The following is a 22,404-nucleotide window of genomic DNA, read 5'->3' as shown; positions in this document are numbered from 1 at the left end:
GGCTCGTTAAGATATCATTAAGATAAAAGCTAACTTTTCCTAAGTAAACTCGAGAAAAATTAAGATAGGGCGAATTAAGACAATTTACTGGATGATGTAAGATAATCTCAGGTCCCATTAATAGCCACCCGTTTTGAACGACTAAAACAATTACCTTGCGCTCGGGAAGGTCACGTAGATCGGTATTTGGGGGAGGGATTTTGACGCAAATATCCTCATGCTCCTATGATAAATAAATATTACTCAATGGAATGCGAAGAGCAGATGGGTGTATTATTATTCAAATCATACCCTGCATGCATACTCGGCAAAAAACTGTGTTTTACAGTATTGGCATTTCCTTGGCAGGGGGAGAGGTTCAAACATCTTCACAACGCTTCCTGTGGGCTGCCTCTTTGTTCGACGAGGCCTTGGTTTGACTGTTTTAGCGACGGTGGGGTTTTTCACGACCGGTTTCCTTCGTCTGAGAACGGGAGGCATTTTTAGAGATTCACTCTCAAGAGGCGATTGCTATTTGATGGCAAATATTCTTTGACCCTCTTTCCATAGACGACAAAGTCTGAGCGAAGTTTGAGCCAGCCAGTGCTGCGTTACAACCAGACTGAAGTCATACAATTTGTGAATATTGGTGTCGTAATCAACCCGTTGTAGTGCTAAAATTATATTGAAATTGAATCGAGTATAAAAAGCAAATCCTACAAGGTGTACATTTTGAACGTTTTACAGAGCGTGTTTCAAGATACAAAACTCACTTTTGTTTATTTTTCTACAGCTTTATTTTTCGTTTGTGAATTTTGTCAATTCCTTTAATGTGTAGCCCATTAGTTTGTCTATCGAGCTGCAATCCCTTTTTCCATGTCATTACCAAGTTTGACACTTTTTTGAAGTGATTTTGTTGCACCCGCCCGTGAAATGTTTTCCAAAACCCATTTAGCGCCCGAGCCGTCAACTTGAAAATCTCTGGTTCAAGTACTCAAATCCAAAATAATTAATCTGAATAATGTCAGGCGACTCATCAAGAGTAATTGCAGTTTAAAATTTATTTCTGGAAAATAATTTTTTATACAGTTATCGCGAAGTTACTTCGAAAAACTTGATGTAAGACGGTTTGGGGGCGTACACTGGGTCCTCCTCCGCGTTAGTCTATTTAGGTCAGAGTGATTGACCCTAAAAACTATTGCCTGACACACCCCCAACATTTTTCATACTTTTCTTTGATGACGGATTTTCCTTATTGATAAAATTTGCATTATAGTACAACTCATCCTCGATCCTGGCTGATCTTGGACTCCACTTTAATGGATGTGGAACTCCAGCCAATGATCCCTGCCTCTTTATGCTAGTGTTATTTAATACACTGAAAATATGGCTTCGACTGACATTGAATTCAGTTGTCGCCAGTTTCTTAACATTTTTTTATGATACAATTCATCTTTGGAAAACTCTTTTACGGCTACCTCGCACTCCGTGGGGGTTAGTGGGGGCATGTTGCTGCACAGAACTAAGAGGTATTTTGCAAAATGTTCCTTGACTATCTGGGTACGACACATGCAAATTTCAATAATCCCAGGTCTCTCTAACAATTGTTATATCAAAAAACAAAGTGAGTTTTGTATCTTGAAACACGCTCTGTAATACGCGAAGTATATGTATGTCACTCCGTGAACTATGTAGGATTAAGATTTGGATATTCTTTGGAATCCAGTTGCAGTACATAATCCTTATCCTTTGTTATTTTTGCATAATTCAGAAATTTAAGTACAAAAAATTATTTGTCCTTTATGAAGTCATTCCTAGGTGATGTTCATTTTATCAACATGTTTTCTATGATAGAGGGGGTTATTTTATCCTTTTAATCGAGTAGAAACAAGTCTCATCTAAGCAATTCTTTGTAGGGCTTATTAGTTTATAATCGTTGTCCACGCAGTTAAAACTATACAACAAGCCCTTAAAGCTGGATGATTATTTGTTTTGAGGGTTGATTATGGATTATGAATTACCCAAAAAATAATGTGGTTTGTGATTAAATTATTTTGGTGAGATTAATTCATATCCGGATTAATTCATAAATTCTGGGGTTATGTATGTATTAATACTACTCATCCGGACTAATTTCGTGATTAATGATTTTTTTATTCCATAAAAACTATAAGCTATATCTAGGTGAAAAAACTACACTCTTAAACAACTGGTATTAAATCATTACCGACCAGAGTGTGACTCTACCCGGCACTGATATTAACGGGAATACCGTTCAGTAATGTTGTGGTAATGAAAAATTTACCACTCAGGAACAATTTACTATCAGTCCGGTAGGAAATTTTTACCAAATCAATACCAGCACGGAATATCTATGTGACTCTACCAGATTTTTAACAGTGTACAAGTTTATATCGTTGTATGCAATTAATATAAATATTACTTTTATCATGATTAGAATTTCTAACATTTCGTCTGTCAAACTGGCAGGTTTTTGCAATAAAACCTTTGAATAGAGTAATCCAGGTTGAGGATTAATCGCAAGTCCTGGTAATCATGATTATGATTAATCTGATTAGTAACCCATAATCGCGATTATGTATTAATGGCATCTCATAGGATTATTCCAGGATTAATTCTAATTCCCCAAATGTCAGGATTATGGATTAGGATTTTAATGCCATTGCCGGAATAGATTATAGATTAATAATCCTTAATGCGGGATTGAAACCCATAATCAGGATTATCCTAGCTCTACTTGTTGCACAGTTAGAAAAACTGACCAAAATCATGCGCGGGTAGCGTTTTTGTATTTCCATAATTTTATTCTCGAAACGTAGTTGTTCAGTGTGCTATAAGTGGAACTGTGTAACCTGAAAATATTCTGCGTAGTTTGTGTAGATTGCTATTTCTCATTTTTATTTTTTGAAACGTAATTGCATGGGCCCCAGGAGCAGAGTTCAAAAAACCCCGGGGTTTTTGTAGAAAAACCCAACCCCGGGGGTTTTTCCGGGGTTTTTGGGGTTTTTGTGGGTTATTAGGTTTTTGTGGGTTTTTGTAGATTTTGGGGCAGGTTGAACCAGAATTCCTAAAATTATATATTAGAGATAAACTAATTTAGTATACAATTTTAACATGCAATTTTAACCGTTATCATTGATTTGGACTTTTACATCGAAAATTCATGTTTGACATGTAAACCTGGAAATATGCAATGATATTTGGAAATTCAAGTCGCAAATGAAAATTCTCAAAATTTCAAGATGAAGCAGAAAAGTTAATTAGCATTGATCTACGTTGTAGTTTAAGGGATTTTGTTTCAATCTGCCTCAAACTCCTACAAAAACCCCGGAAAAACCCACAAAAACCCGCAAAAATCCCATTAAGCATTAGGGTTTTTCCGGAGATTTGATACCCCAAAAACCCACAAAAACCCCAAAAACCCCAACCCACAAAAACTCGGGGTAGCGAATCCTGCCCAGGAGGATATAAAGCATTTTTTGTTAAAATGGACAAATTTCTATTTAGTAGCAATCGCCGTGAAAGTGAAGACCTCGGGAATGGAGTTTTTCATAACTTCAAATCGTCGCTTGTCGTTCCTCGAACAAGACGTACCCGTTCAAAACGGAAACATGTCAGAAAACGACAATTTATATTACATAAAATCTCGATGTATGAGAATGATAAAAAGTGTAATTCAAAAAACAATCCAAGTCAACTCTCGTCATAGCCACCCATCAAATCGTGAAAGACACTAAACAAACTCTAAAGCAATGACACTCCCACGTCAAATCTTTCCGCTGCTCCGATAAAAATTTCAGAAAGTTTGTCCCGCAACATTAAAGTTCATAAACCGGGGATTACAGAAAAAGTATACAAAGGCTCTCAGAATACGTTAAAGACCAAAAAAAATCACCGTCTGTGAAATTCCTGATTAGTCATGCAACGGGTAACATTGGGAAAGATATCCTTAAAACAGCCAACCCTTCAAATGTTTTTGAGACCAATCGAAAAGTTTTGGGCTTTGTGCAAAAGAAGGTACTCTAACGTTCACTGCAACTAAGGCGAAAAATCTGGTAGGATTCGATCGATAATGGCAAAAACTAGCCAGGTCATTTCGCAATCAGGTGGAAAATCACTATGGTTCATCTATTAAAACCGCAGCATTTTCCTATTCCATTTTGCTGAAACAATTGGCGGATGGCGCCCATGCTTATAAGCATTGGAACTTTGATTTGACGCCATTTTGACAATTTCCCATCGATTTTCAAAATAAAATGTTTTGGAAACATTGAACCTTTGGCTACAATATATAATTTCAAATTTTTAAAATTTGACCTAGGTGACCTGAAATCCAGGTCACAAGGTCAAAAAAAGAAAATATTGCATTGTTCCTAAAAATGGGTCATCCTGAATTTGATTCAAAATTTTTACATCAAGTAGCTTAGGGGGTGGGAAAATATGACCCCAAGGTCATTCAAAAAATTGTGGGTGTGGCAGGAGGTGTGGAAAAATTGAATCAGGTTCAAATTAATGAGTTTTAACACCTGAGAGCATTAGAAATATCATTATCCAATCAGGGTCACACCTCTCGACAGTGGTTCGATTAGTAGACTAAAATTTTGAATCCTCACCCACAGGGGGTGTGGCCATTAGCGCTTTTGACGTAAACCATTGCATGGTGCGACACAAGTAATTTATCGTAATAGAATGGGGACCCCAGTGGTCACCTCATACCACAAAAAATAGACTCCCAGGTTAAAATTTTGAATCCCCACCCACAGGGGGTGTGGCTTTCAGCACTTTGGCTATTTTTCGAGAAAGCATGTCGTGTGACATATCGTTTTGACCAGAAACACAAGGGCAACCTAAAAATAGTATCGAAGTTACCAAAACCACACCCACAAAAGTGGGTGTGGCTTTCAGCGCTCTTGCCATTCTTCCAAAAAAGCATGTCGTGTGACATATCATTTTGATCAGGGACATAGCGGTAACTTGAAAACGGTATCGAAGTGGGGGTGGGGGTGGTTTTATAAATGCCGCTGTAGAAATCTGAAATTCTTGTAGAGTATGAGAAATATATCCAACGTTGTGCCCTAACAATTTCGTAAGTTTTCCTCAAAAATAAAATAAAATAAAAATAAAATAATCCTTTAAAGTCAACAGATATCAGTTAAAAGCAAACTGGTTTCCTTGAAAGAAAAGAAAAATTCCCTATACCATTTCAAGCCGAGTAAGTCCAGAAACGAAATTTTTGTAAGTACCAAAATCTGTGCAAGAAAGACTCCAAGAAGGCCTGACTACATTTCACCGGAGAAGGGTGTGGCCATGTAGAAATTGAAACACAAAAAAGTATGGAGAATCCGAAAATGTAAACTTCAAATAACCACAACTTGAAAAAACCATAATATCGACCCCTCAAAAGTTAAAAACAATTGAATCGTTTTTTTTAAATCCTCCATCCACGTCGGTGCCTGATGCGGCCATGAAGTCAAAGATGAGTCCCAACTACTTGTATCATATTAAGGCCCCTAAAATGGGGGTCAAAACGTATGCAAAGAAATCTCCAGCAAAACATACGGGAACTGAAGAAAAATGGTAATCGCACGATCTCCGAAGCCTTACAACAAAATCTCACTAAAAAGTTAGTCACCGACGACGAGTCCTACGTTCTTAAAAACGTGACAGAAACTCCAGGAAGGCAATTTGTTATGTGAAATATATCTCTCAACTGAAAACCGGGGAGAAATTAAAATGTTTTTCGAAATTCCTTAATAAATCTCAGATTTGGCTGGCGTTCCGTCAATTTGGACCCCTCATGCATCGGACCCCTCAATTCAGATGGGCTGTGCGGACGAACAGGTTTGTTTTCGGAAATGTATGATAGACCGTCTGATTCCTTCCATCAATGAGTATCAAAAAATATATAATGTAATTTTTTGGACCGACCTTGGACTAATCCACAATCCAACAACTATCAAGGAAGAAATCGAAAAAAATCAGTTTGACGTCGAAAAATGGAAACCCCACATACATCCCTCATCTTCCCTCAATAATAAAATGTGGGCTATGTGTAAGAAGAAATACTTCCAGCTTTGGGAAACAGTCGATGATGGACACGACCGGCACCTCAGATGTTTCCCTTGTAAGAAAATCATTTTGATATTCAAGTGAAAGTGAGATGAATGCAATTTTTTAAACCTTCTCACCAATGAATGATAATGTCTCGGCCTTCAACTAGTGGGTGGAAGTAATGGACACGAAAGTACAATCTTACCTTAGCACATGGTAATTTCGCAAATTTGGTGTGGGCGGGTGTTACCAATAGGCTGATAAGAACATATACTACACTTTGATCTTACTGAGCGAAAACGACGTTGATAAATAGTGAAATAAAAATGAAGAACTCCAGATGAGGGCGAGCGTGCGAACACGGTAGCCTAAAGTGAGTGGAGGTGGAGAGGAGGCGACAAACACGAGTATGTTGCTAGGTTGGTACTCCTAAATTTTGAAGCGAGCGAAGACAAGGTGAAACTTGTTCAAACACATCGAGAAGTCGCGAAGTAATAATTCTGAATCAAGTATCATAACGGACCATCCATAAATTATGTCAGGCGATAGGGATGATGGAGGATCAAAGGTTCCAATCATATAGTGCGTATGTGACACGTCGAGGTCTAAAAATTCGCGACTTTTGCGTGACATAGACATAATTTATGGATGCCCTTTAACAATAATTGTGCAGAGTTGTGTGCGTGTGTGTTACCAGTTGAACTTGGCGCTTGATTACACCTGTGTCTAAAATTGACCCATGGTTCTTTATATTACCGCCCAATGCCACCTATTGGCATTTTTGTGTTTTTCGCCGTAAGTATCAAAACCTTACCAAAATGTTTGCGTTATCAATTTGAGCCATTTCTTCTTTAACCTTCACGAGGTCCAAGTTGCCTTATCAAATTGAGGCATCAAAGTGTCCTGCTTAGGGGAGATCCATAAATTATGTTAAAATCGCGATTTACTAGACCCCCTCCCTCCCGCCCTTTAACATTTGTCACATAGGCATGATATCATTGGAGCCTTGGACCCACCCTCCCCCCTCTCGCGTGACATAATTTGTGGACCGTCCCTTACAAGATGTTGAGTGCCCGCCCATTGGAATTGAATAAATTTAATATTTTCCAAAGTATTGTTTAATTGAATGGGGAGTTATTTTTTAGAGTTTCCAATATAAGCTATGTGAAATATCGCTCCAATAATTGGTTTTCAATAGATACAATGATTGTTATGTTTTTTAAAAGTAACGCTCAAATTGCTTGTTTCACAGCAAGCCAACTCCAGCTTCATCTTTTCTACAGTTTTATTGTTTTTCTTATATGTAAATTCCAGTTCAATTCTCGAGTATCCCCACTGTTCAGACGATTTATTACTTAATAAGACTATTTTTCGTCATGAGGGTCAATGATGGAGTTTAATGAAGATGCAGTTTAGATTTATTTTCTTGCATGTCACTTAATTCATCATCCTGACTCACGTGCCCCACAACACTTAGCATCATTTATTAAACTCTTTGAATATCCTTTATGTGCCCAGCTTCGGTAAGTAGATAAATATTGTGATGAATTATGCGTTTCTAACCGTAATTACGACACTTTTGCGTATCCTACGCACTCCTGGGTTCTTACTGCTTTTTAGATTATGTACTAGCATGGTAAAATGACAACTCCTTAGATGTTTTAAAATGAGTTTGACACAACAACACACTTTTTCCATAGACAAATCCCTTGTTTATTCCCACTCAAACCCCCAATCAACATACTTATGTACTAAAGTGCTTTGGAGGAGACAAAATCTGACTAGCCCTACTTTGACCACTGAGAATAGCTACTAAGCTACTTGATAATCTTGACCAGCAATAGAAATACTATTTAAAATCCTGCCACAGCTGAGAGTAAACAAACCTGCCAATATTTGATTGTAATTTGACCCAAAAACGCGAACAACCCCCTACGCTAATATACTACCTATCTGTGTTGAGGATGGACAACCAACAACATACAACCAAGATCGGACAACCAAATCTTGTATTGTTACGACTTACGTTACTACTGGATGACCCCAACTGCTCACTGTTGCTGACTGCTGCTTCACCTTGGCAACCTCGAGTTGGACAGGACGCACCACTACTTGATTCGAATTTGCAACTCCAGCCTAATCTGATGAAACAACCCCAGCCTAACTAATTACAACTTCACACATAAATTAACTAGCTATCCTACTAATTAACTGTATGATATTTTTATTACTCCTTGCTACAACTATTTACTCGCTAATGATGCATTAACATCATTCAAAAGTTACTTTGAATGCCCGCACCGAGGCTGCAAAGGCTGCCAACTTAATAACTCTGAGCAGACGATTACAAGATCAAGTGAGACTTCAGAACAAAGATCTGCTCAACGTATTGCTAATTCTCAGAATATGACAAATACAAGAGCCAACGTTGCACAAGACTTGGAAATCGCAGGACCTGTGAAATTGATGGAATAATAAAATATTAATTTCGGAAATGAATAATGTAATTGACGGGAATTAAAAGAAAATCTGAGAACACTTAAAATTCAAATTACCAATGAATTCATTTAAACTGCCATGCGTTGTTAACCAATCCACTTCCATCCAGTATTTACTGCATGAAACCTTTTGAAACGAAATATTGAATTATAGCCCGCGAAAATTAATATTTATAAAAAATCCAATTCGTTCACCCATATCCAAGAATTCTTCATCATTTCTAAAAAAAATGCTGCTTCTTTTAAAAAAATAGATCGGTTAAAGATAAATGTATGTAAATAAAAATTAAGAGAACAGTGTTCTCTTAATTTGTTCTCAGAACACGCTATTAGAACATGCGCATTCATTCGTAATGTAGTTTATTTGAATTTGATCAAGCCCCGTTTTCATTGTAAACGTTTTTTGACTAATTAATTCAATTAATACAATTGACGACATAGTCGATCCATTGCATTTAAGGTTAGAAAATTCTTCTACCATTATCAAACCTGCATACCTACATGTTTACAACATACACACCCATATGTACATTATGCACATATCATAAGTCATAACGTCAAATCTTGTCAGAGAGTTGTCAGCAAGAAGATCATTTTTAGTCAAAAGATAATTTTAACGAAAATGTTTAGTTTGGTCACTTTGGTCCCGGAATGGAGTATCATTTCAATTCTTCTTCAAACCATAATGGATGGAATACTAATCCTAAGGTGAACTAGGCAGGTGAGCAGTGAGCAAATAAATAGAAATAATGGAATTTATACTTCGGTATAAATTGATATAAATTTACGAGCGGAATATTTCGTTATTGCTGCTTTCCACAAACAACTCACATGCGGATAAACCCTAGATAATTATTTGCATATTTATTGCCGGGCCAATCCTTTAGTCTTCGTTTAGCAATTCCCTTAAAGTGAAGGAAATGCATACGTGACAATAGCGTCATAATTGTAGTACCCAAAGCATACTATTATAACAAGATTTATTTCATTTGCGTCATTTGCATAAAATGAATATGTGCACATAGAATGCCGTTCAGCCAATTCTAATCAATGCAGTTGCAACCATCAACCTTATCAATATGTAATTGCCCTACATGCCAAATAATGTGTGTATGCGTTTTATGTTTAAGGTATACATATATTGGCAAATGACGTCATAAACTCTCTCCTTCATTTTTCCTAGCTGCGTGAATTGCTGCATGGATGCATATGTATTGTTGTTGTTATTTGTTGTATTTGAAAGAAAAATAATAAATATGCTATCATTTGTAGGATGGTTAGTTAGGGCAAACCTAATGTTGATTTATAAATGTATCAAATCTTCCAATACAGTGCATTTTCATCATTAACAATAAAAGAGGAGCGCATCTCGATAAACTTGCACAGTTGATATTTTGATACAAAACCAAGAACAGCATAACTGAACCGAGAAACAATTTCTGACTCAATTGAAAAATAAGTCGAAAAATTTAGTCAATCTAAACTTAAATTAGTCGTAAACCTAGTTAAGAACCATTTCTAAAATGACGAGATTTGTAGACTTGGTCAAAGTAATAATCGTTCTCAGTGTTTTACTGGTAAGAAAAATTATTTTTAATCAATTAACTTCATGGGCAATCTTTGTGATCATTGTGCCAGTATTAAATACATTTTGTTTTCCGTTATCCATAGAAAAATCAAGTCACATCAAGATCACTTTTACCATCACTCAATGAATTTGAAGGCAGAGAAGAAGAAGCCAAAGTAATAACGACCGAATTCTCCAAGACGACCTCACCCCCGAACAGTGATGAGATTTTGGATGCTGTAAATTGTAACAACGACTACATGGGAATTGTCGCCCCACACGCGTCAAACTCGACCGAAAACGGGGTTGACAATAAGTGCTACACTTGTGGAGACTTGACAACGAACAAGTGTTCCGACGTTTGTTCTGGGATGGGGTTCAAATGCTGGAAGTGTGAAGCGTGTGAATGCGGATGTAGTAACAAAGGCTGTTAATTTAATTGCCAAATAGATATGAAAAATATGGAAGACATGAAACGTAAACTTTAGACAACAGTTTACATAAACTCAAAAATTGTACAAATTAGTTAGTGTATTTTTAGCTATTTTTTTTTTTACTTCTCGTTGCTATCACATACTCACTTAAGTAAATCAACAAGAATTGTTAAATATGTCCTATCAGATTATATAAATATAATGCATTATTGTATTTAAGATTTGCGATGTGGAGATGCATTATAAAATATAAATATTTATGTTCGTTAGAAATAATTTTCTAGCTATAGTTTTCACGCATATACTAAAGGGAGGGCAGCCTGGTGGATACGAATTTGGCCTTGAATAACCCCGGAATGGTTTGTCGTAGCGGGTCAAAATTTTGAACAGACGAGCATGTTATCCTCAGATAGTTGTGTGTAAAATTTCAGCCCTCTACTTTCAAAAATGCCTCCCGTACAGCCCCCAGAAGTTGAGACACTCATTTCAATTTTTTCCAAACTCCGTCTAAAAAATTCGGTCTCCGCAGAAAGAATTTCTTTTTAAGTATCCGAACCCAAAGAAGTCTATTTGACTTATATCAGGGGATTGTATAAGTATTTCACTATTCGAAATGATTTTTATTCCCAATCTAGCTTCAAGGTCATTTGCATAATCTTGGGTCAACTTTATCGTCTGGGAAGACGCTGCGTCACGATAAAAATTACCTTATTTATTTTTTTACCGTGCTATTTAGGAAAATGTTACTCTAAAAGTGGTTTCGAGACACGGTCAGCATATTGCTTTGCAGATTTCTTCACTTTTTGGGGGACTTTGATACGTGGGAGGACACCACGATCGGACATTGCACCCACAACTTAAAACTGTTTACAAAAGTTCTCCTCACGGGAAAACACCAAATTCCGTGAATTTTTTTTCGGCATTTGTCGTGTAGTAAGCTCTTCGAGCTCAATTAGTAACTTGTAGAGAAAATAGTGCTTCGTCAAATGTGACAAATAACTCACTCCTATTCCTCAACAGAAAATTTAAATAAAATTTTTTGTAAGCACGAGCCAGATTTTTTCTGGAACTATTTGAAATGACTATCTCAGCTTCTGGGGGCTGTGGGGCAGGCATTTTTCAAAGTAGAGGGCTGAAATTTTGCACACAACTATCTGAGGATAACATGCTCGTCTGTTCAAAATTTTGACCCGCTACGACAAACCGTTCCGGGGTTATTCAAGGTCAAATTCGTATCCACCAGGCCGCCCTCCCTTTGGTATATCTGTTCACCAGATCATGGAATAAAGATATACTGTCCGTATAAAGATTACAACGTGACTGATATCAAATAAGAATATTACCTATTTTGTTCTGTATAGTAATTCTCGAGAATATGTATAATTGCAATCATTGATGTGTGGATTAAATGAACCTATACATATATATATTGAAGGTGAATATATACATATATATCACAACAATGTGAAGCACATTGATGAACTAACTGAATAAATACAAGTTAGGTATCACATTGAATTAAATTGAATCGAGTCCCACAAGTTTATCTTCTTTATAAGTAGATACATAGAATAATTGATCACAGTTGTCGATATGTGAGAATTTAAATTTTTGAACTAAACTACTTTTATCTTTATCTTTTCATCGTGCATTCCATAACTTGCGACATGGTTGAGAAGAATCACTAATCAATTTATGTATCTCCGATTAGTAAATTCGTGACATAATTTCTTCAGCTTGCATGGGATCCCATAAACACTTACTGAAAATGACAATGTTCTAAACGACGGAATTCGTGATATCACACTTGTATTGAATTCTAATCTTTTGAATGCCACACTGACCTTGATGTGGAGTTGCTAAACTGGAGTATATATCAAAATGCCGAAAATTTAGAGGACGTGTTATAATTCCGATTTAGGATTTGAATCGGGCATCACATTTCTCTGATATTTAGCTGTCTATACGCATTAATTAATCATCTTTGAAATGGTAAAACTTTATTTACATAAATAAGTACGGTTTATACTTTCTCCATTGAATAACGTAGATGGGATAGGGTAATTGTTGCTATCTCAACCATGCTACATATTAGCCTACAAATCGGTGAAAGTATAAGTCGGGTCTTAAGACGAACACATAGGAATCAATTATTTATCGTATTAATTAAAATTTTGTAGGATTTCGCATCAAGAATGAAATCCAAGCTGGATTTTTCCTCTGCGGTTGAGACTTTGCAAAACTTAAGCAAACTTGGAACTTGTTTAAAATCAATTGCTTCCGAACTGGCCGACATTGCTGGGGCCACTGCTGACATTGCATTGACAATTGCTTCCGGTGCGGTTCAGGTCGAATCTCTTCGGGCCAACTTGAAAGAAATTCAATCCAGCAAGGACATCGTGTCTAAAGAGATCGATACTGTGAACGAAATTCTTGCAGCTTTGAAAAATATTGCACAAGAAGATATGAAAAATCCGGTAGAAAAACAGGGCAAGGTTGCACGAGCAACTAACGCCGCGTTCAACCTGGTTATCATTGTGGTCAACATTTTGGACGAACTTTGCCAAATTGCGGAGAAAGTAGACAAACTCATTGGTCTGGATGGGTCTGATGTTAATGCGATTAAAGAATTAATCAAGGGAATCAAAGTGGACATTGAGGACATTGCGGTTCTAGTACAACAAGTTAAAGATCAGGTGAAGGAAATAGTCAATATCGTTAAAGGGGATGAAGGAAAGGAGAAGAAAGTTAAGGATAAGCAGCCAACTAAGGCGGACAAGGGTGATGATAAGGTGGACAAAACGGATAAGGACGAGCATGATGGAGATGAAAATGAGGAAGGCGGATGTTGGGCTGGTTTCAAAAAGTATTGCTGTTGCTGCTGTGGCTGCTGCTCTAAAAATAATGATGAATAAGCGATTTTTCATTCACCAATTGGATATAGTATTTGGAATTTTTTTTATGCTATAAATAATGAAAGAGCTCATTTGCAACATAAATATCTAATAAATGATGAGTAAAACATTACATATTGCATGAATTCAAATTCGCAAAAATTGCATTAAAAGAAAATACATCTCTTAAATAATTGCTCTCATAATGCTGCAATAAAATGCCCATTGACCAACATTTGTCATTTAGGATTAGTCAAACATGATAATTAGTAATTTACAAGCAAAAAAAGAATATGTATGTTTATGCGTATTGTTCAACTTGCATATATTTTATTAATTTTCATCAAGTATTCTAAACCTAAACCTATCCATGCAAAACCTGTCTCACAATTCCCAAATAAGTTGTTCCTACTTCTCACCTACACGCAATGTTCCGATGTTCCATCATAATAGACCTTTATGTCATCCAACATTTAGGATGACCATTAACTAATTTATAACGACATTTTACAAATATCCACTTATGAACTTGCGAAATTTGTATGTATGTATGTATGGGTTTATGTATAAGCTTCATGAAAGTGATGATCATTCAGCAAATTTTTTGGTTGATTTTGTCGGAAAGTGATAAACTGATAAACTGAAGGATCACCCTGATATAAATAAATGGACTCAGGTTCTCAGCATATTTATGTATCCATGCACTTCATATGTTTCTATGATTACCGATAAATTAATTAATCACAAGTTTTCATTGGAAACAAACATTAACTTGTAAACCTAATCCTCTTATCTATTTACTCGAAATTAAGACATTTTTACCGGAAGATTTTCATAGTTTGAATATTACATATCTTGATATGTATGTAGCAATCGTCTGACTTTGACTCAATTTTAATTTTACACAAATCTCAGGAGATTGTGTACAAATGTAAATGTACAAAGGAGCCGAGAACTCTCAATTTATGACCCAGTGGCCAGTACCCAAACATGAAACAGGTTTATCCATGTACTAGTATATGTCATATGTAATAAAACCTGAATTATTTACAATTGTGTTGACATATGTACTTATGTATGTACGTACTTCTATGCACACCTCTTTCCATTATATGTAACCTGAGACATCGCATATGTATCTTTCTTAAAACTAAACAACATTAACTTTTTAGAATTTTACTTTATATTTATTTATTTGTTGATAATTACAATGTGATATAATAGTATACATACATAGTGCTTCGTAAACGGTTTCTGATTTTTTCACCACCAATGGCAGAACATTTTAGTTGAATCTGTTAAATATCTGTGATGAATTTGAAGATACTTGAATAACGAATATTTGAATTGAATATTCAAGTATTGTACAATAAAATTTCACATCAAAAACCTAAGGAATAAGTGAATCCAGGTAAAGTGGAAATGTAAGTCACGTTTCATGAATTAAATCAAGCAAAACTAGTCCTATAAAAATTTTATGATTATGGAGGTACTTATTTATGACATGAGCTTTAACTGGACAAGACGGGTTGGATGATGATTATGTTTAGAAGGCTGAGATCACTTCACGCTCGTCTGGTAAAATATTATAATTATTAAATCCATTGTAAGACGCTTAGTTTTCTTCAGTCTGAGGTTATCTGTTCACAGTGCCACATCAATTCAAAAATGGAGTCGGTGAAAAAAGTGAAAGCCAGCGGCTATGAAACAGTGGCTGTCCCCTCAAACGGACTTTCTGCGGACGTAACGGTTGATTTGCGATCTGACACGGTAACGAAACCTGGCACAGCTATGCGACTCGCAATGGCAGAGGCACAAGTTGGTGACGACGTTTTTCGAGAAGATCCTACGGTTATTGGTACGAATAAATGAAATAGTAATTATCGAATTATGAGTTAAAAAAATACCTTAATTTACAGAATTGGAAGCAAAAGTAGCACGAACCCTGGGCAAAGCTGCAGGATTATTTGTTACCTCTGGGACTATGGGAAATTTTATCTCTGGTAAAAATATTGTTTCCCTGTTCAGTGATGCAATTTTAAATTGCGTTGTAATTTTTCAGCCATGATACACTGCAATGAACGCGGATCTGAAATGATTGTTGGAGATCAATCCCACATGTTCCGTTATGAACAAGGCAATGCTTCACAAGTTGGTTATTAGTTCATTATGCGTATAATTCTTAAGTAATATACTTGATAAATATTATGTCTTAAACCAGTTTGGGGGTATTCATTCCAATCAAGTGAAAAACAACGATGATGGTAAGTGCATGCATGTCACTTTTCTCATAATCTGGAAAGGTTTTAACGTATGCTCCTTAAAGGAACGTTTGACATAAATGGAGTTGTGGATCGCATTCGTCCTGACGATATTCACGACCCAATGTAAGTTATACTATAAATTAAATAAAGACGAACAGTTAATGTATTAATGATGCTTTCTACATATTTATTACTCAAGAACGAAACTAATTGCTGTAGAAAACAGTCATAATAGATGTGGAGGAAGGGTGATGCCTTTAAATTGGTTGGACCAGGTGTTTACATAGTTAAAATTAGTTTAAGTTCCCTGGTAATTTCATGCAACAAGTTAACCAATATTTTTCCACATGCAGTTGGGAAAATGTGCCAAGGAGCACAACATACCCCTTCACATGGATGGGGCTAGAGTTTTCAACGCTGCAATCGCTCTGGAACAACCAGTCTCAAGAATCGTCAAAGACTTTGACTCTGTGTCCGTTTGTCTTAGTAAGGGTCTTGGGGCTCCCTTTGGCTCTGTTATTGTCGGTAGCGTGGACTTTGTCGAAAAGTGTGAAAATCGTACTTTTATGTAAATTACATAAAACCTAATTATATGTACATAAACTTATCTTTATTGCGTAGGGCCAGAAGGCTTCGCAAAGCAATTGGAGGAGGTCTGCGGCAGGCCGGAATTCTTGCAGGAGCAGGAATATATTGTCTGGATCACATGGTGGATCGTCTCAGAGATGATCACGAACATGCCAAAATAATTGCCAGAATGATTAACAACTTAAGCAGTCAACGTGCTTTTGTTAATTATGACGATGTAGAAACGAACATAGTTATGGTCAGAGTTATTGGCATCAACATAACCGCATTCTGCAAACGTTTAGCAATTGTTGAACAAAATGAACGAGATACAATTGGGAGTCTTGTTTCAGTGAAATGTCTTCCTTGGTCCGAAACTTCCACAAGACTCGTGACTCATGCCGATATTTCTAAAGAAATGGCAGTGCAAGCCGCTGAAAAGATTTGTTACGTCATCAAAGGTACTAAGGAGGTTTAATAATGTGTATTCGACAAGATTTACATTTGTATGTGGGGCTGCAAATGTGTATAACTATGTATGTATGTATCTAAATGTTTGCGCATTCTAAATATTACAGAATTCATTGAGAAAACCCAATAATCAAAATCAATTATGGATTTAATGTGAGCAAGAAAATTCTGCGGTAGTCGCCAGACAAACTTAAATACCTAAGTAAGTATACAATGTAATTTATGTAATTGATGCTGTCACCAAAAATAAACATCCGCAATAAAGCGAGAAAATTTGTTTTGCACATCATTCCTTGTGTCACCTCATTACGTAGCAAATATTTGTGCACGCCTAGGCTAAAAATATGACAGAACGTGTAAAGTTATGTTCAAAATGAAAATGAAATATAAATATGCAGTCCGAATTGAAATAGAATCGAAATTTATGGGATAAATTTCACCAGACTATCGAGAACCGGAGGAAGCGAGAATGCATGTTCAATTTCTCAACTTGTTGGTGAACTACATATACATATGTACAGATTACTTATACTCAATTTGCATTTAAAGTCTAATATCCAATACTGTGTAAGCCTCATTTCAAATTTTGATTTCTAAAGGTATATTTCTGAATTTCGAATAAAATTACTCTAAAAATAATCAATAAATATCTGTAAATACTTGTTTATTCCAATTTTCATAGTACACAATCAATCAATTTAACCCGCCTATTTTACAACCATTCGAAGCTGAACCCAGTTTGCACCACACTCGAATCAGTTTCGAAAGTGACCAGTCCCAACCCCGACTCCAGCGTTAACACCGGAGGCAGTTGTGTTCCGCATACCCTGGCGAAAGTAAAAAATCGTTTTTTAGACAAATTTTCTAGTTTTTAGAGGCGAATAAAATAATTAATTCTTACCTTGTTATCTGGTTGTACCGATTTTCGTACCAGTTGTAAATTACAACCGCGTCGTACGTGCATCCCGACGCGCTCTCAAGGTCCATACGAGTAAATCTCAACGTCCTTATGGAAGGGACGGTTGGATTGACGAGAAAGAATGCTCTCTCATTATTCCTGTAATTCGAGCCGTCAGCAGGGTATGAAAAATTCCCATTGTTCAAAGTAAGGCTCGTGTAGCCAGTATAATCTGGCGTGGAAACGTCAGCCAGTCCGCTCGAGAAAAATTGTAGAGTAAACCCTCGCGTCGGGGCGTGTCCAACGCTCAATGTGACTAAAACTGGTCCAGCTGTGTATGTATAATTCTCTCCAATCGTTGAACTAAAAGCCCAAATTATAGATAAATATGCAATTTTGGAAAATTTTGGAAAAATTAATTTATGCGATTTGTGTTACATGTTATATTGAAATCCTGGAATTAAATTAATAAATCGGGTCAAATAAAGCCCATCATTTTCGCCCAGCCCTGTTGAGACGAGGTGAAACCGAATCGAGTCGTATGGTGCCTTTACGACCCAAACGCACACTTGATCAGCTCTGATGGATGCGCCGGGTTGGTAACTGATAGTGGCTGAGGACGAGTTGATATATCCGCCGCAAGTTGTGACTAAAATTGTATGAAATTTATGTATCAAAATAATATTTGGAAATTTTGTCAGTAAAATTTAAGACTAAAGTACCGTTCACGACTGGGACGGCGTCCTCGTCCACTAGGATGCCCGATGGTCTCCCTCCATTTTTAACGGGCTCCATGTTTGGATAAGCTATACATACATGAATTTTTGTCACATTTTAGCACTTTACTCCTAAATCTATATAAACAATTAGAACTTACCCATGGTTCCTGCAATTAGGGCAACAATCTGTAAGACCGTGAACGACTTCATGTTTCAAGATTAATTAAAATTGGACTGAAGATATTTAATCCGAACGAATGGTTTATATTCACACGATCGAAATGGTGACGAATAGCCGTAATTGATAAGTGGATGATTACCGCAGGTAATAATATTAAATCATCTTCCATGCCCACATCGCTAATCTAGTGTCCATAATCTAACATCCTTTCGTACACACATTTCTGACATTATGCAAAAATTAATGAGAGTATTTGTCATTTGTTGCATCACCTAATACATCAAATAATTTTTTAATCAATCATTCGCAAAATGTCCAAAGTGCAGTATTGATTACTTGTTTTGATCTAGGGCAATCCGATAGCTACGAATAACAAATAAAATCGATTATGTGTACACAAACTTATGAAGTGTCGTGTAATATGGTTTTAAGATCAACAAGATCAATCATGTGTAATTGTCTGATTGATCCCAATATGTATCTCGGTGATGTATGTAGCTGTCAATTCAAAAGCCGGGTTATCCCAAGTAGTGACGTGAGCTTATCAATAGCGTGTCGCCTTAGTGGGATGAATTAGATATGTCTGTGGCAGACGCCATTGTTGATTCAGTACCGCATTGAACGAAGATTGACTGGTAAATAATATGATTCAATCATTCCTATTAATTACTTAATAGGATACCTTGTAGGTAATCAGTATAGCTATTGCTTTAGAGCAATTCATCAATGGGGAAAGTACGCATTCTGCTCATGTCAAGCACTGATCACACGACATCTGGTAATTTCATTTTTTTTACAAAGTTTATAATTATCTAGCATTGAGGAATTAAATGATTTATGCATGTCAAGGTTTGGAGGGGGTGACACACTCATCCTTAGGTTCACCAATACAGATATGTACAAAAGCCACGTGTTGGGTTTATGTTGCTCATTTTGTTGTCGGATGTATTGTAGAAAAATCCACCGAAATGCACATAAACATCATCATTTGTAGTACAAATTTTGTACGAATTTGTGTTCATATAATTTCGTACGAATTTTGTACAAATTTTGTACTTATGTACATGTATGCATGCGTTACACGATGATTAATGGTTTATTATGCAATATGAGGTACGTGCAGTTAAGGTTTGCACTTTTGCAATAATGGGTACTTACTATAAGTTATGTTGGAACCGAGCAGCATTTTTATAATTTTAATCCATTCTGACAAATAAATACACCAACGTTCCAGATTCTAAATATTTAATTCATTCTTTGATTGCTTAGAAGTACGGTATATCATATTTTATCAATGTGTTTTGTGAATAAATACTAACAAAAAAATAAAAGGAATTCAAAATTGCAGCTCATTTACTTAATAATATTGTGAAAATAATTGCGAATCTCAATTAAAAATTTGTATGATTCAAAAATAACACACAAGCCGATAACACACAAGCCGATTCAAATTCATGTCAAATCTTAAAATAACTCTATGGCAGATTTATAGGCCAATTTTGGATACATTTGCCACCATCCCGAGAGAAACGATGACCAGGTCGGTACGGAATTTACGACGGAATGCGACAGGAGTATGTTTTTAATTGAAAACATTTACAGCGCGTTTGCTTGTATCCATAGGCGCAGCCACGGGGTGGCCAGGGTGGGCATTGCCCACCCTAGAAAATAGCAGGGTGGGCACTCAATGCAAATGCCCACCCTCAAAATTTCCCAAAAATCCTCTAGGGTTTAAAAACCATTTTTAACTGAGCTTAACTTTGTAATTTAGAAAAATTATGAAATTTATTCTCTCAGTGAAAATTTTTAGGCACCTTTAGCCATTCTTTATCGTTAGCAACAAATTTTGTGAATTTCATAATCATTACCCCACGATTTTTCAATATCTAGTATCTTTATATAAATTTGACGTAAATACATATTCTCCCACAATATTCATTTCACGTCCGAGTATACATAATCCTATTGGACTTGACTTAAAAATCATAACTAATATTAGAAATTATCTTACAAATATATATGCAATTACGAGTTTTAAAATCGACAAATAATTGCATTGCAAAATTTTGAGTTAATTTTTATTGACGTTAGTAGGCTAAATATATAAAACAATTGGGAGAACATCATGCAGAGTAATTGGTTGCCGTTTTTGCAAATCTAACTTACAATGCAGGATTTTCATATGTAAAACTAAGATTTACACGGAACCAATTTTATTTTGCTCGCTACAAAAAGTACGCACACAAATATTTTTTAGGTTTCAGAATGTGCTTATTAAATTAGCGCTCGCCACACTTCTGGCGCTAAAACTGAACCCGACGCGCAAATTTTAGTCGGTCCAGCCAAAACCTTGGCTTTTAAAATCCTTGAAATTTTCGACTTCTATCACAAATTCACAAATTCGAAAACAGGTTTCACCACAATTATTTCCTTAATGTATTTAAAATACACCGAAAAGTTTGGAGGATAATTCGGATAATTTTGATGAATACAGATATAAAAAGCGGGCGAAAAATATGAAACCCTGAAGATGTAAGGAATTTACGATGCATATTTTATAAAATTTGCGAAAATATGTTACATACAAATAGAGCAGCATGATAGTTTTGTTTCATTTGCACGATACAATGTGAATTTTAAAAGCTGCTGCCAAATCTCTGCTGGCTACATATATATGCAGTTGGGTATTAAAAACATATAGAGGGTAAGAAAAAGTATTGAGACACTTGGATATTTTGTCCCGTAAAAGGTCAAGAAATAATTCCAAAAGTCTCAAATTTTGATAGAATATTATAAACATATCTGACAACCCATATCCGCGAACAAAGAAGATTTAAGCATGTTGTGCATCTCATACTTACATGTTTAACATTTTTCATCACGTCCGCCATTACTGCTTATTTGGAAGACTTTCCAACTTCAATGCAAACTTTCTGCCACCGGAACCAAATTTTTTTTTAATTATCGACTGTTGCCTAAAGCTGAGAGTATTCCTTTTTACACGAAGCCGACATTTTTTTATTGAGCGAAGATGAGGGATGTATGTCGGGTTTCCATTTTTCGACGTCAAACCTAATTTTTTTTCGATTTCTCACTTCATAGTTGTTGGATTGTGGATTAGTCCAAGGTCGGTCCAAAAAATTACATTTTATATTTTTTGATACTCATTGATGAAAGGAATCAGACGGTCTATCATACATTTCCGAAAACAAACCTGTGCGTCCCCATAGCCATTCTGAAATGAGAGGTCCGAAACATGTCCAAATTGACGGAATGCCAGCCAAACCTGAGATTTTTTGAGAAATTTCGAAAAACATTTTAATTCCTCTCCGGTTTTCAGTTGAGAGATATATTTTCCATGAAAAAATTGCCTTCTCGGAGTTTCTGTCACGTTTTTAAGGACGCAGGGCTCGTCGTCAGTGACCAACTTTTTTGGTGAGATTTTGTTGTAAAGCTTCAGCGATCGTGCGATTACCATTTTTTCTTCAGTTCCCTTATGTTTTGCTGAAGATTTCTTTGCATACGTTTTGACCACCATTTTATGGGCCTTAATGTGATACAAGTGGTTGGACTTTATCTTTGACTGCATGGCCGCATCAGGCACCGACTTGTATGGAGAATTTTTTAAAAACGATTCAATCGTTTTTAACTTTTGAGGGGTCGATATGATGGTTTTTTTCAAATTGTGGTATATTTGAAGTTTGCATTTTTGGATTCTCCATAGTTTCCATAGTTGGAGGGCAATTTCTTTGGCATGTTTTGAGTATTTTGTTCAACCAAAATTTATGCATACCAAACATGGTGTGTCCCATATAAAGTTGGAAGATGCCCTATGACCTGTGGAATTCGACCTGGTGAAA

The 22,404-nt window shown here is 36.1% G+C and overlaps 3 protein-coding genes across 5 annotated transcripts; 2 read left to right on the top strand and 1 right to left on the bottom strand.

Moving 5' to 3' along the window:
• Positions 1-9,898: 9,898 nt before the first annotated feature.
• LOC110852359 lies at positions 9,899-13,566 on the top strand. The gene is made up of 3 exons (XM_022100411.2): positions 9,899-10,126; positions 10,221-12,542; positions 12,731-13,566. Exons 2-3 carry the CDS (start codon positions 12,540-12,542, stop codon positions 13,463-13,465), a joined length of 738 nt encoding a protein of 245 aa, XP_021956103.2. The 5' UTR covers positions 9,899-10,126; positions 10,221-12,539; the 3' UTR covers positions 13,466-13,566.
• A 985-nt stretch (positions 13,567-14,551) lies between these two features.
• On the top strand, positions 14,552-17,035 carry LOC110863003 (probable low-specificity L-threonine aldolase 2). Of its 3 annotated transcripts, none has more exons than XM_022112211.2 (11): positions 14,552-14,855; positions 14,934-15,022; positions 15,095-15,302; positions 15,364-15,447; positions 15,507-15,595; positions 15,666-15,708; positions 15,771-15,831; positions 15,908-15,983; positions 16,062-16,255; positions 16,330-16,736; positions 16,854-17,035. In XM_022112211.2, the coding sequence occupies exons 2-11, from the start codon at positions 14,978-14,980 to the stop codon at positions 16,874-16,876; spliced, it is 1,230 nt and encodes a 409-aa protein (XP_021967903.1). In that variant the 5' UTR covers positions 14,552-14,855; positions 14,934-14,977; the 3' UTR covers positions 16,877-17,035. The 3 variants fall into 3 exon arrangements, with proteins under 3 accessions (XP_021967903.1, XP_021967904.1, XP_021967902.1); XM_022112212.2 differs by having other exon boundaries at positions 14,552-14,868; positions 14,954-15,022; XM_022112210.2 differs by having other exon boundaries at positions 14,552-14,868.
• Positions 17,036-17,393: 358 nt separating this feature from the next.
• On the bottom strand, positions 17,394-18,681 carry LOC110863004 (deleted in malignant brain tumors 1 protein). Its single transcript, XM_022112214.2, has 5 exons — positions 18,522-18,681; positions 18,367-18,450; positions 18,083-18,293; positions 17,648-18,007; positions 17,394-17,573 (listed from the first exon to the last, which is right to left on the bottom strand). Exons 1-5 carry the CDS (start codon positions 18,571-18,573, stop codon positions 17,459-17,461), a joined length of 822 nt encoding a protein of 273 aa, XP_021967906.1. The 5' UTR covers positions 18,574-18,681; the 3' UTR covers positions 17,394-17,458.
• Between the last annotated feature and the right edge of the window lie 3,723 nt (positions 18,682-22,404).

Source organism: Folsomia candida, unplaced genomic scaffold, assembly GCF_002217175.1.
Source record: "Folsomia candida strain VU population unplaced genomic scaffold, ASM221717v1 Fcan01_Sc001, whole genome shotgun sequence".
NCBI classification, from domain to species: Eukaryota; Metazoa; Arthropoda; class Collembola; order Entomobryomorpha; family Isotomidae; genus Folsomia; species Folsomia candida.
Note: the sequence above shows the minus strand (reverse complement) of the source record. Positions and strands in the feature narration are given on the sequence as shown.

Coding starts and splice junctions, on each gene's coding strand:
- LOC110863003 (XM_022112211.2), top strand. CDS start 14,978: ATGATGATTATGTTTAGAAGGCTGAGATCACTTCACGCTCGTCTG. Junction 15,596..15,665: donor AACAAGGCAATGCTTCACAA/GTTGGTTATTAG, acceptor GTCTTAAACCAG/TTTGGGGGTATTCATTCCAA. Junction 15,984..16,061: donor CTTTAAATTGGTTGGACCAG/GTGTTTACATAG, acceptor TTCCACATGCAG/TTGGGAAAATGTGCCAAGGA.
- LOC110863004 (XM_022112214.2), bottom strand. CDS start 18,573: ATGAAGTCGTTCACGGTCTTACAGATTGTTGCCCTAATTGCAGGAACC. Junction 18,451..18,521: donor CCTAATTGCAGGAACCATGG/GTAAGTTCTAAT, acceptor ATGTATGTATAG/CTTATCCAAACATGGAGCCC. Junction 17,574..17,647: donor CGGTACAACCAGATAACAAG/GTAAGAATTAAT, acceptor TACTTTCGCCAG/GGTATGCGGAACACAACTGC.